This window comes from Trachemys scripta, chromosome 3 (assembly GCF_013100865.1).
Source record: "Trachemys scripta elegans isolate TJP31775 chromosome 3, CAS_Tse_1.0, whole genome shotgun sequence".
NCBI lineage: Eukaryota > Metazoa > Chordata > Testudines > Emydidae > Trachemys > Trachemys scripta.
Genome location: NC_048300.1, coordinates 50,116,275 through 50,130,874, shown reverse-complemented (window position 1 = coordinate 50,130,874; position 14,600 = coordinate 50,116,275). Strand labels below are relative to the sequence as shown.

Here is a 14,600-nt window from a genome sequence, read left to right as displayed (position 1 = left end):
TCGAGTTCACTGTGACCATTTTGAATCTGTGTGTGTGGACAAATTTGTTGAGTTTTCTGAGATCTAGTATGGGTCTCCAACCTCCGTTTTTCTTTTGAGTCAGGAAATAATGGGAGTAAAATCCTTTCCCTCTGTGTTGTGTTGGAACTTGTTCCATGGCCCCTAATTGTAAAAGGTGATCTACTTCTTGTCTCAATAGGTGCTCATGAGAAGGTTCCCTGAAGAGGGATGGGGCAGGCGGGTGGGTAGGTGGGATAAAAGTAAAGGGGATGGTATAATCTGTTCGAATGATCTCCAAAACCCAGTGGTTCGTAGTGATGGTGGCCCATATATGGTAGAACGGTCAGAGTCAATGACCAAAAACTTGGATTATTGGTTCTATTGGCGCTGGTGGTCGGGGGCGGTCGGTCAGATCCTCGATCAACGTTTCAAAATTGCGTCTTATTTGAAGGTGATTGGGATGTCGCAGTCTGGGACTGGGTAAGGTGATGTCTTTGTGATCTGTGCCTTTGTCTTTGACTATCATAAGGCCTCTGTTGTCTCTGTCCAGTTTTGTCTATTGCACTGATAAGGTTGATATCTCCTACATCTGTTAAGGGACATACAGATGCCCAGGGTTTGGAGCGTAGTTCGAAAGTCTTTCATTGAGTGTAAAAAGCGACAAAGAGTCCTGTGGCACCTTATAGACTAGCAGAAGTATTGGAGCATAAGCTTTCGTGGGTGAATACCCACTTCGTCAGATGCATGTGGTGGAAATTTTCCTTCCTGTGTTAGTGTAGGGAGTGTCCTGAGTAGATGGTGCAGTTTCTTAGTATATTCCTCGGTGGGATCTGAGGAAAGTGGCCTGTAGAATTTGGTATTGGAAAGTTGTCTGGCAGCCTCCTTTTGGTAGTCAGACCTGTTCATGATGACAACCTCTTTGATTATAATGCCAGGGTTGTTTCTGAGGCTGTGGATGGCATTGCGTTCTGCACGACTTAGGTTATGAGGCAAGCGATGTTGTTTTTCCATAATTTCTGCCTGTGCATGTCGGCGGAAGCTTTCTCTGTATAGGTCCAGAATGTCATTTCGACCCTTAGGAGGAGTCCATGTGGAGTTCTTTTTGTGCTGTTGGTGGGGGGGTATCTGTGTATCAGTGCGCTGTTCAGTATTATCTTGAAAGTATTCTTTGAGTCGGAGGTGGCGAAAGTAGGCTTTTAGATTACCGCAGAACTGTATCATGTTCGTGGGGGTGGTGGGGCAAAAAGAGAGTCCCCGAGATAAACAGACTCTTCTGCCTGGTTGAGTGTGTAGCTGGATAAATTGACGATATTGCTGGGTGAGTTAGGGGTACCACTGTTGTGGCTCCTTGTGGCAGGTAGGATTTTAGACAGCTTACGGTCCTTTTTCCTTTGTAGAGAGGTGAAGTGTGTAAAGTAGATCTTCTGTCTTATTTTAGTAAAGTCTGTTTGTGTGGAAGGTTGGTTATTTATGAAAGTCTCCAGGTTGGAGAGCTCTTTTTTGATGTTTTCCTGTTTGCTGTATAGGATGCTGATCAGATGGTTTCTCAGTTTCTTTGATAGTGTCTGGCATAATCTCTCACTGTGGTGTGTGCAGTATGTAGATAGCAATGGATTTTTCACCTTCAGTCCATTTGGTATGATGTCCATCCATTTGCATTTGGAAAGGAACATGATATCTGTCTGTACTTGTGCAAGTTTCTTCATGAGGTTGATGGATTTCCACTCCATACAGCTAAATGCAGTGCCTTGCATGGTGTCAAGTATGTATATTTCCACCATGTGCGTCTGACGAAGTGGGTATTCACCCACAAAAGTTTATGCTCCAATACTTCTGTTAGTCTATAAGGTGCCACAGGACTCTTTGTCGCTTTTTACAGATCCAGACTAACACGGCTACCCCTCTGATCATTGACTGTAGGACTTAATCTGTTTTTGCCGAGAATAGTTTTTCCCTGTCAAAGGGGAGGTTCCCGACTTTAGTCTGGAGGTCCTTTGGTATTCCAGAGGATTGTAGCCAGGAGGCCCTCCTCATGACTACTGCTGTAGCTGTTGTGCGAGCAGCTATGACCATGATGTTAAGGGATGCTTGTAAAGCAGTCCTCGCCATGAGTTGACCTTCGGTTATGGTGGATTGGAATTGATCCCATCGGTCTTCTGGGATGTCTGCTATGAATTCACTGAGTTTTTGGTAATAATCATGGTCATATTTCGCTAGTACCGCTGTGTAGCTGGCCATGCGAAATTCAAGGGTTGCTGATGAATAGACCTTTCAGCCAAACAAATCCAATCTTTTTGAGTCCTTGTCCAGTGGGGTAGATTTATAATGGGGTTGTTCCACCTATTGGTTCACCGCCTCCACAACCAAGAAGTATGGCTGAGAGTGTGAAAATAGGAAGTCCATACCCTTGTTGGGAACTTAATACTTCCTGTCCACCCTTTTGCATGTCGGAGGTATGGTTGCTTGTGTTTGCCATACTAATTCTGCTCGTTCCATTAGAGCGCTATTAATCGGTAGTGCAATCTTAGTCGAGGATGCTGGGTGTAGTATCTTGAGCTGATGTTGGTTTTCAGTCACCTCCAGCTGGATGTTCTGGCTGGGTGCCATCCGTTTGAATAGCTCTTGAAATTGTTTTGAGTCATCTGCAATGGTGGGTGCGGATGGCATGACCGCCTCATCCAGAGATGAAGATGAGTTGTGAGTTGGTGATTGTTCTTGGTCATTGGAATCATCCAATTCCTCTACAGAGCCCTCCTGTGTCTCCGAGGGCTCGTTTGCAGTACCTGTCGCAGAGCGTATCTGTCACCTCTGTGATGTACGGGGCCCTTGGGTCTGAGCATGGTAAACTGCCCATGAGTCCCACTGTGCCCATTGCATTGGGAATAGCATGGGCAGCACATCCACAGGTTAGTCAGCCATGGAAGCATGTCCCTGGGTAGGTGTTCCCTGGAACCTGTGTGCAACACTGGTGGTTCAGTGCCCAATGGGAAGGAATCTCCGGAGTAGAAAACTGCCTCATACATATCAGCTTCCTCATCACTTGAGAATCTAGAAGCATTTGGTGATTCCAGTTGCACCGGTGCCATTGGCACCGGAGAACCGTCGGTGCCACACCATCGGTGTGGATGAGATTCTGATATCGGCTGCTTTAGTGAGGGAGTATGGTGCTGAGGGCAGCGGTGCCATGTTCTTATGTGTAGAAGCCTGGGACGTTGATCCCGTCTGCCTGTGCATGATCTTTGCTGGTGCCGACTTAGTATGGTCAGGTATCAGCTCTGTAGTATGTGGCATCACAGGAGATGGCATAGCGAGCTTAGGCATTGTCGGCACCATGTCCTTCCTTGGAGTAGTTGGTGCTGTGGAGGAAGTTGATTTATGCCTGCAACTTGGTTCCTTATCTCTGCCAGCCGAGGTCCCAGTACTGGTGGTGCCGGAGATGCTCGGAGCATCAAACATGCTAACCCTGCTGGTCACCATGGGTAGCGATCTTGCTGGAGACTGTTTTCTCTTCAACGGTTCTCCATGAGCAGGAGATGTCTCCCTCTTCCTCGCCTTTTTGGAGGAGAGGGTACTTGCTCTGTTCAGGGAGGAGGTACCTGGCGAATCCCCCAATTCCCGGAGCGGAGGGTGGTGTGAGGGATTTTTCCATAAGAATCATTTTGAGTCGGAGATCCCTGTCTCTCCTCACTCTGGCTTTAAGATTACTGCAGTGGGAGCATTTCTGAGGAATGTGCTCCTCTCCTAAGCAGCAGACACATTGTGAGTGTCCGTCGGAGATGGGCATCGCGTCCTTACAAGAAGTACATCTTTTAAACCCAGGAGAGGCTGGCATTTTCAGATTCCAATTTGGTCGTGGGATAACTAAAGGAAACGGAGGGAAAAAACCCCTAGGGAGGGTTTTTTTTTTTTAGTTTAACTGGTTAGAAAAAGAAACGAAATCTAGTTCAACAATGACTAACTAACTATTGAGGACTAACTTAACTAATAATTATTTTTAACACTTTTCTAGATGGTTCTGTGACACTGCTGTTGGAGCTCCGTCTGCAGCCGAGGACAGCTGAAAAGGATCTGATGGGTCTGGGACACACGAGCGCTACTTGAATCTCCAACGGCATTGCGAGATAGCTACTGTGCATGTGTGTCCCAACCAGGTTCTGCTACCGAAAATCTCCGATCAGTGGCACCGGGACGCACCAACGCCTGAAGTGGAGCACCCACAGGGAACTCGAAGAAGAACTTTTAAATCCTTTATGACATAGTTATGGCTTGCTCTTTTCTGTAAAAGCCTGATAAATAATGGGCTTGAGGAACCTCACACTGATTTTACATAAACAGAATTATTCTCAGTATGTATCAGTGTAAGGTACCAATCCTGCAAAGACTTATGCAAGTGCTTAACTTAACTGAAGTCAGTTGGACACATTGCCTGCTTAAAGTTAGGCCCTTATACCACAAAGACTTGCATATTGCTTAAGTAGCGGGAAAATCAGCCCAATAGTCTCACAAAAGATCTCAAGATGATCAAGGGATCTTCGTTCACAAGGGCTGGACAGAGATCCACCATCTCTTCAATACATACACAAACTCCAGCTACACATGACCACCAAGAATAGAAAAGATTCCACAGTGTTCAAATCTTTGGGCAAATTTCAACAAATGAAGAGGAAAAAAGCTCTACAGGTTTCTCTCAAACAAACTAGAAATTCCACCTTTAACAGAAATCCCATGTTATTTTATATCAACATGTGAAATTAACACAAAAGACTAAAAAGTAAATTTGATTTACTTTTAAAATGGATTTCTTTAGACAACTGAGATAACTGGACTACAGACAAAAAATGTTAAGGAAAAACCCTGCTTCCCCTTTCCTCTGCAGACACATAGGGCCCAATAGGTAGTGGAACATGTTCCACTGCACAGAGCACAAATCAGAGGAACTTGCATAGTAGGGCTCCACTCCCTGGTCTCCAGGGGGCTGTGAAGGATGGAGGATAAATCAGCAGATCTGGGACTGAAGATCTATGGTTCAAACATATCTTTGTGAAGTAGGTCAGGCCTGAGTCTTCAGGAGTTGCAGAGTGGCTCCATGGCCTAGGGTGGAGAGGGGAAGGATGCTATTTCCCTGGCCATTGGAGAACTCTCCCCGATCAAGCCACATCACTTTGATTTGCTGCATATCAGGGTTTCTCCCTTAATAAAAATTTTAAGAATTTTTAAACCATTAAAGATTTTTTTATCCCTTTCTTTATTGAAACAAAACAGTGACATTTAAGTTGTCAATCACTATCCCAGAAAAGCCCTATTCATTTTATTACCTCTAGTTTGTGAGTGCTTACTCTTGGAACTGTAATTCCTGGGAACAGATCTGCCATAATGTTCTCAAACAGAGGAACATCTTCTGCAAGAAACTTGGGTAAATTAGCTTCTTTCAATGAATTGATTATAATGAGTGTTTCTTCTTCTGCAGGAACACTAGTATAATAATTTCTAGAAAAATTATAAAAAGAATGTCAATCCAGGCTATTTAATATATGGTTCTATCTGTCTTACACCCTGGGAGAATATCATTCTCATTTTCTAATTCATTTATAATTGTTCATCATACTGTACATTTTAGCAGATATTTTGAAAATAATCACATTTTTGTACTGAAAAGAGTTTGGAAGGACAAGGTGAGATCAAACTTCTTTATTTAATTTGAATTTCACCTTGGAACATAATTTTGCTCACTTTCCTCATTTGGGACCCAATCCAATTCTGACTGAAATAAAATAAAAGATTCTCACTGACTTCAATAAAAGTTGGATCAGGCCCATGAGTAGTAAATTAATACAAAATCTATTCAACAGGAAAAAAGGCAAATGAATAGAGTAAAACAGGAATTCAAGTCATAGTATATTAAAACAACAATCATAGAAATGTAGGGCTGGACAGGATCTCAAGAGGTCATCTAGTCCATCTCCCTGTGCTGAGATAGGACCAAGTATATCTAGACCATCCCTGACAGGTGTTTGTCTAACCTATTCATAAAAGCCTCCTATGAGGGGAATTGCACAACCTCCTTTGATAGCCTATTCCAGTATATAACTATCCTTACAGTTAGAAAGATTTTCCTTATATCTAACCTCAATCTCCCTTGCTACAGATTAAGCTAATTATTTCTTCTCCATGTCCATTGAAAGTAGGACAACAATTGATCACCATCCTTGTTATAACATTTGTAGACTTATCAGGTCTCCCCCTCTTTTCTCAAAACTAAACATCCCTAGTGTTTTTTAAACCTTTCCTCATCAGTCATGTTTTCTAAATCTTTTATCATTTTTGTTGCTGTCCTCTGGACTCACTTGAATTTGCCCACATTTGAAAGTGTGGCGTCCAAAATTGAAAGCAATACTTCAGATGAGGTCTCATCAGTACCAAGCAGAGCAGAACAATTACCTCTCATGTCTCACATATAACACTACAGTTAATCCACCCTAGAATATTTGCCTTTTTTGCAACTGCATGACATTGTCTCATATTCAAATTGTGACCCACTATACCCCCAGATCCTTTTCAGCAGTACTACTGCCTGGCCAATTATTCCCCATTTTGTAGTTGGGGATTTGATTTTTCCTTCCTAAATGTAGTACTTTACACCTGTTCTATTGAATTTCATCTTGCTGATTTCACACCAGTTCTCCAATGAATCAAGGTCAGTTTGAATTCTAATCCTGTCCTCTAAAGGATTTGCAACCCCTTCTATCTTGGTGCCATCGTAAATTTTATAAGCATACTCTCCACTCTATTGCCAAGTCATTAACGAAAATATTGAATACTACCCAACCCAGGACTGATCTAAGCAGGACCCTACTAGATGTCCCGGTTTGACAGTAAACCATTAATAACTACTCTAAGTATGGTTTTTCAACCAGTTGTGCACCACCTTTTGGTAATTTCATCTAGACCACATTTCCCTAGTTTGCTCATTAGAATCTCATGTGGGATTTATCATGGCTAATACAATCCAGTTCTATAACATAAATACCAATGGTCTTAACAGCAGTTGGAAGAAAGAAAGAAAGAAAGAAAGAAAGAAAGAAAGAAAGAAAGAAAGAAAGAAAGAAAGAAAGAAAGAAAGAAAAGCCCCAGATACATGGAACTTTTTTTAAAAACATACACCTTATGGAGGAACATCATAAATACATCAAAGGTAACTGGTTCCAAACTCCTTATATTTCTCCAGGAACATCAAATAAAAAAGGAGTAGAAATCATTATTGCCAAACATATACCTTACCAAATAAAGGATAAATATATAGATAATGAAGGCAAATGTCTAGTTAAAGGTACAATAGGTGATAGAATGCTAATGTTAGGAAGTATTTGTGCCCCTAGTGACGGTCAAATACCTTTTTTCAGAAAGTTATCTCAGACATTTGAAGATTTTAGAGAAGGAAATATTATTATTAGATATGATAATAATTGTATCCAGATCCCGGGTTAGATAGATCAGAGAGCTAGTATAATAAAGGGTAGATTAATTCTGCTCCTGATTTTCTATCTAATGGATAAACATATTTGTGTGACTCCAAGAGGTGTCTTAACCCAAAGAAAAGAGACTACTCCTTCTTTTCAATATCCCATAGAACATATATGATCTCTAGATCTTTGCTTAGTACAGCAATGTCAGCACTGCAAGGATGCATCCCTTGATCAGATCATGCATTAGTTTAGCTTCTTATAAGACAATGGAAAGACACACTAAAATGAAAAAATGGAGATTAAACATCTCACTTCTATGGGATGACAAGAAAAGAGTTGAAGATATCAGAGAGGAAAATAAGCAATATTCTAAGGAAAACAATGCTGACTAGATTTTAAAAAGCACTCTGTGAGAAATCTAGAAAGCAGTAATTGGGGCATCCTAATTAACAAAAAATCCTATGTTAGAAAAGTTAGAAAAGAGGAAATGCAAACATTGCTCAACAAGGCTGAAAAATTTAAATTACACCAGAAAAATCAATCTCAGAAAATACACAAAAAAATAAGAGAGCTCAGAAGCAAGTTAGATTTGCTACAAACAGAAAAGGCTGAATTGACAATCAGATACACCAAACACCTATATTATGAAAAGATTAACAAAAGTGATAAATTACTAGCTAATAGACTAAAAATTTAAAAGGAATGTGGTGGGGCGATTACCCCACACCCAGAGAGACTGGGCTGCGGCAGGCCTAGGCGCCTGCGTAGACGCGCGGCCAATCAGGAGAGGGCTTACTGGGAGCCAATAAGAAGGCAGAGTGGAGCCAGCCAATCAGGGCCCGGCTTAGCCATATAAAAGGCTGCCCAGAGCAGGAGCAGTCAGTCTGTCCCAGGCCTTCAGAGGGGAAGGTCTGTCTCCAGAGCTGGGAGGCCAGCACCACGGACAGCGCAGTGCAGGCCAGCCTGAGAGAGTGGGAGAAGGCCCTACTCCATAGCCTGCTAGGCGGCAGGCCTGGGAGGAGGAGGCCTAGCGTAGTGAAGGGCTGTTGGGGAAGCGGTCCAGAGGGATAGTCAGAGGAGGAAGGAGAAGGAAGACAGTGAGACTGTCACACGAGGGCCTCTGGACCGGGACTCAGAGTAGTGGGCGGGCCTGAGTCCCCCCCCCCCTTTTTCCCCCTTTGTTTGCTGTGCTACCCCACGCACAGCCACGGGCCGCAGGGAGCGGCCGGTCAGAACCACACCAGATCCTAGACGGTGAGGATCGGACTTGAAGGTGTGGGGCTGTTGTTTACCCCCCCCCCGGAAGGGGGTGTGATTGGACAAAGGGACACTGTCGGAGGGCAGTGCTCCGGAAGAGGACGCCGACGTCGGGAGCAACGCAAGTCCGTGCACCCCACAGAGGCGAGACGACAGGCGGAACGCCACCCAAAGAGGGCGCTCTACTGGCGCAAAACTAATTCCCCGAAGCGGCCAGGAGGAGGCGCCACAGCGGTGAGCTACCGACCCTGTCACAAGGAAGTAAAATTATACCTCCAATCTGGAAGCTCCAAATAAACTGGCAACTGGCCCAAAAGGTATATGTGAGACTTTTGCAAACTTCTATAGGAGAAGTGCCACCGGACTCCTTGTTGTTTTTGTGGATACAGACTAACACGGCTACCCCTCTGAAAGATGGTGGGAATGACTGGAAGAGGACGACGTTTCTTGGGGCACTGACCACACCTTCCAAATTGTTGCTTAAGTGGGGTTGCATGAGAAGTAGCCCTCTGAGGAGCGGATTTTCTACGCTTGGAGAAAAGCCTTTGTTTTCAGCACTGGATGTCCTAATGACATTGAGAAGTATAATACGGTGGCAGGGATCGCAGGGGGAGATGATACTTTCCGGATGTCTCTTAAACGCAGACGTGTAGGTGCCAAGAAATTGGAGTGTAGCTCAGGGGTTTTTAAGGGTGTGCAGGGAATCAGCTGTGTGCTCTGAGAACATTTTTTTTTTGTTTCGGTACCGAAGGTACTTGGGTGGGACCCACAGCTATGGCCCCTGTCAGATGCTGTTGAGGCGACTGACGTCATTGGGGATGGTGTTCTGGTGGGCTATGCCTCAAAGCATAGGCACTAACTCCATGGGTGCTCCGGGGCTGGAGCACCCACAGAAAAAAAATTGTGGTTGCTCAGCACCCACCAGCCACCCACCAATCAGTTGTTCGGCGGCAGGCAGGAGGCGCTGGGGGGAGGGGATGGAGTGGGGGTGGGAAGAGGCGGAGTGAGGGCAGGGGTGGCTTGGGGGAGGAGAAGGGGTGGGAAGAGGTGGAGCGAGGGTGGGGCTTGGGGGACGGGGCAGAGTGGGGACAGGGCCTCAGGGTGGAGCAGGGGTGGAGCACCCACCCGGAAAGAAGAAAGTTGGCGCCTGTGCCTCAAAGTGTGAGGAGGGAGTCCATTTTTTCTAATCCAAGTGAGAAAGGGACGACTTTCTCTTCGAAGGACGAGGGGAATGAGGATCAGCAGACAACCTGGCAGAACGCGAGGGCCTCACAAGGGGAGAGTCCAGGCCTGGGTCTGATGCATGCTGCAGTGATTTCTCCATAAGGAGAAGTCTTAAGCTAACGTCCTGGTCTTTCTTGGCTCGGGCTGTCAGGGCATGGCAGTGGGAACATTTTGTAGAACGTATCCCTCTCCCAGACAGTGTGTATATTGCAGATGGCTGTGTGTTACCTGTATGGCGGCCCCGCAGGAGATGCACCTCTTACATCAAGGGATCTGGGCATAAGGGTGAAGAAAAAAGCTTCCCAATTGGGATGGGTGGGAAGATGGGGGAAAATGAAACCTAAGCTATGAAATAACTGTAAATATAAAGTAAACAACAAAAAAAATTTTTTAGAAGAAAGAAATACTAACTATACTACAACTAACAGGTAAGGCACTAACTACTGAGGGAACAGGAAAAAGGGGGCTCTGCTGCAGATTCCATCCAAGACTAAAGGTGGTAGAAAAGGAACTGGGGGGAGTCAGTATGCACAGTACTGTGTGTGTGTGTGTATATATATATATATACACACACACACACACACACACACTGCTCACTGTGGGAGGGAGGAGGTGCACATGTATGGTCCGACAGGCACTGCTGATGAAGATCTCCGATCCCAGGCACAGGGAGCACTGCCGCACCTACAGTGGAGCACTCATAGGGACATCGCTTGAAGAAGAACACGAAATTTCAGGTTTGGCAAAACTGCAGTAGTTAAAATGAATATCTTATTCCAAAATCACTTCTTTTTTCCAAACAGTTCAAGTTCCAGGCCTAGGAAATCTCTTAGATCAAATGGCAATCCATGATAAATTGATTTGGGGAAATAAGAAACCCAGTGTTAAGCAATCTACTTTACATAGGCCATGGTAAAAGGGAGGATTGGTTTTGTCAAGGCTGAATCCCCACTCCGGCACTTCGAATGCAGAAGGTGGGGGCCCACAAGGATTTTAAAAATTAATACTTGCCACTCCAAGCTTGTATTAAACTCCCAAAATTACAGCTTTTCTCTGACCTTGGCTTGGTAAACGCTGCCACTGCCCAAATGCAAAAAACCCCCTTAGACCCAGGAAGGAGCACTTGGGAATTCCTCCCTGTGGGGGTACCCTCAAGCCCTTTCACACACACCCCTCCGGAGAAGAGCTGAGAAAGAAAACAAAGGAAATTAGCTGTTGCTACCAGCTAATCAAACAACATGCACAAACCTCTGAGGACACCAAAAATTCAATCCTGTTCTTAAAAAGTAAATTTTATTAAAACAAAAAAGAAAGTAAATACATCTGGAACTTAGGCTTTAGTTAGATTTTAAAAGAGCAATTCCAAAAATTAAACACCCAAAATAGCTTTCTTGGGGGTTCAGCTTAAAGGTGACAAGCAAACAAAAGTATCTGGGGTTAGCACAGAGGAGTCCATTACTCATAAGAAATAAACTAATAACCCTAATTGCATCTTTCTAAACATTCCTGATCTACTTACACATTTGGGAGTTCCAGATAAGTAGTTCTAGGTATGATCTGATGACTTATGATCATACCTGGCTTAAGGCTGCTTACAGCATTGCTGGTCTGTGTCTCCGCTCTCTGGAGAACAACCACAGACATAAAGGGAAAGCTTCTTTCCCAATTTTAAGAAGTTCTAGCCTTCCCATTGGCTCTTTTGGTTAGGTGCCCTTTTCTTTACCTGGAGGACTTTGTTAACCCTTTACAGGTAAAGCAAGCAGAGAACAGCCACCAAGAGGGACTTTATAACTAACTGGGTGTCTATAAAAGGAGCTCCCCCTCTTTATTTATCTCAGGCTCTACCAAACATTAAGCATTATCATCAAGCTAGTCAAATAAAAAACCTGATATACTGCATAACACCAAATCCTGATAAGCACTGGGTAGAGACAGAACAAGATCATTGTTGTGCCATCAAACTCCACATGATTCCCTGGATAAAGAATTCCCATAGGCCAAAACCAACTGCGAATTGAATAGCCAGCAAAAGCAGATTTTTGCATCATCGCTGAATGGCTGAAAGGTAGGGAGCTTCAGTAGAGGAGACAGCAGGGGCTGTAGGAGCATTTTGGCCTGAAAGTGATGATAGAGATTTGGCCAAGAATGGAAGAAAGCAGCTGGGAGAAGAAGACATTGGGGAAAGTTTGAACTAGGAAGTGCCACAGTTGGAAGAGTGGGTATAGCCAAGAGTTTTGGAGGAGATGAGAAGTTAGCATTTGGAAGTGGGAAAATATTGGCCAATTTGAACAAGGAAATGAAAACAGCAGTTGCAAACAGAGGGAGTGAAGCCTAGAAAATGTCTGGAAATATACTTTCTATTTAACTTAAGTGACAGCACAAGCCATACAAGAAATGGGCTTGTCTTTACTATTTATATATACACATATATGTAAATTCCCACATGTGCATAACAACAGCTGCTAAACACTTTGGACCAGATTCATCCATCGTATACCCTCATTATTTTCAGTGAAGTTATATCATGAAAGAATTTGGCTCTTTACCTCCCTGATGTAACTGAACATGTGACTGTAAGTAAAGCACAACAGATAATATCTGCTTCTGGATGTCTGCTTTCTCTTCCTGGGCAGAAATGCATCACATTCTTTTTATGAGCCCAAAACTACAAGGTATTGTGCACACCTACATGCTACCAAGCACACGCTGATGCTAACAGGCCTTGAGGGTGTTCAGCAACTCACTGTTCTGGAACTTTAATACTTAAAATCTAGCTGTTGGAAAGTAGGATGCATCACTACCAAGGCTTTGTATCAACATACAACATAAAAACCTTTAACTGCACCTCAGTGCTCGCTCATAAGCAGTATGCGATGCCAAATCAAGGTTTCACCAGCGGAGTTAATATTGATCTTGCTTGTTTTGAAAGCTGGAGTCTTCAATGTAACTATCATCAGTTAAATCTTTTGCATATTTTTAAAGCTATTTTACATTTTTGTTTGTTTAGGGTAATGATTATAGCAGAGCTCCTCAGTCCTCCAACTTCCATCTTGTGATGAGAGAACCCAACATACACTGGGCTGGTGATGTCAGCGTGTAAGTCAATATCCTTGTTAAAGATTCTCTGCTTACAACATTTTAGTTGTGAGATTGTGTATTATTTTGCTTGTTAAGACACCATAATAAAGACCTAAATTTTAGTAATATAGTATGGGAGAGATTTAGAATCTTACTCACTGTATTTTTAATTCTTTTTTCTTCTGTCCAGCCCTCAATAACACTGTTTTTATGGCTCTCATACCAAAATCATAATGATCCTAGAAAACATTAAATATATTTCCTTAACGAGGCTAAAAGAATATAACAATTTCTTAAACAATATTAGACATAAATTGACATATGCACTTGAGAACAAGAAACTCAGTGGGATTGCTTGGATGCCCCTTGATTTGTCCCTTGAACTATATACTTATTATATATAATAAATTACTCCATTTGGAGAAATGCAACCCAATCATAGACTCAAACAAAACAGGTTTGATATAAAATATATCTAGGTAAGAAATTTGTGAAACCAATCAATAATAGCTCAAACAAGTGAAAGGTAGGGCTATCCTGTGTACTTAACAGCTCATCATAGAATCTCACGGTTGGAAGGGACCTCAGGAGGTCATCTAGTCCAACCCCCTGCTCAAAGCAGGACCAATCCTCAAACAGATTTTTGCCCCAAATCCCTAAATGGCCCCCTCAAGGATTGATCTCCCAACCCCGCATTTAGCAGGCCAATGTTCAAATCACTGAGCTATCCCTCTCCCGCACTAAGTGCCTAAGTGAAAAATGTACCCCATGCCTAAGTGAAAAATGTACTAAATTAATTTAAAAAAATCATAGCCAAGTCAAGGATTTTTTGAGGGGGCCAAAGCAATAAATTCACATTATGGAATGAACTCCTGCAAAATCTATTTTTCAATATTAAATGACTGATCATTATTGAGTTGTAAAAGCAAAATAAAAAAAACGGTTACTCACCTTTTTGTAACTGTTGTTCTTCGAGATGTGTTGTTCATGTCCATTCCAAGCAGGTGTGTGCGCACGCCACGTGCACGCCAGCCAGAAGATTTTACCATAGCAGTGTCCGTAGGGTTGGCTTCGGCACCCCCTGGAGTGGCGTCTTCATGGCGCCGTATATAGGGGCCCTCTCAGTTCCTTCTTGCCGGCACTCCGACAGAGGGGCAGAAGGCTGGGTATTGGAATGGACATGAACAATACATCTCGAAGAACAACAGTTACAAAAAGGTGAGTAACCGTTTTTTCTTCTTCGAGTGATTGTTCATGTCCATTCCAAGCAGTGACTCACAAGCCTGAACCTAGGCGGTGGGGTCGGAGGTCACTGCAGACTGGAGTACTGCATCATCTCTGGCCTGGCGCGTGATGGCATAGTGCGCCGTAAAAGTGTGGATTGAGGACCATGTGGCCGCTCTTCAAATTTCCTGCATTGGGACTTTTGCCAGGAACGCAGCAGAGGAGGCCTGTGCTCTTGTGGAGTGGGCCGTGATAGGCGGGGCCGGTATGTTAGCCCGACGGTAACATTCTCGGATGCAGGTTTTAATCCAAGAGGAGATCCGCTGTGAGGAGACCGGGAGCCCTTTCATCCTG

At 43.6% G+C, this 14,600-nt stretch overlaps 1 protein-coding gene across 1 annotated transcript in view; it reads right to left on the bottom strand.

Moving 5' to 3' along the window:
• Positions 1–14,600, bottom strand: part of DNAH14 (dynein axonemal heavy chain 14) — a 499,756-nt gene that overhangs the window by 271,968 nt on the left and 213,188 nt on the right. Inside the window, exons 36-37 of the mRNA XM_034764559.1 lie at positions 13,182–13,261; positions 5,316–5,487 (exon numbers count right to left, since the gene is read on the bottom strand). Of these exons, the coding sequence (XP_034620450.1) occupies positions 5,316–5,487; positions 13,182–13,261 (252 nt within the window). The remainder of the gene's footprint in view (positions 1–5,315; positions 5,488–13,181; positions 13,262–14,600) is intronic.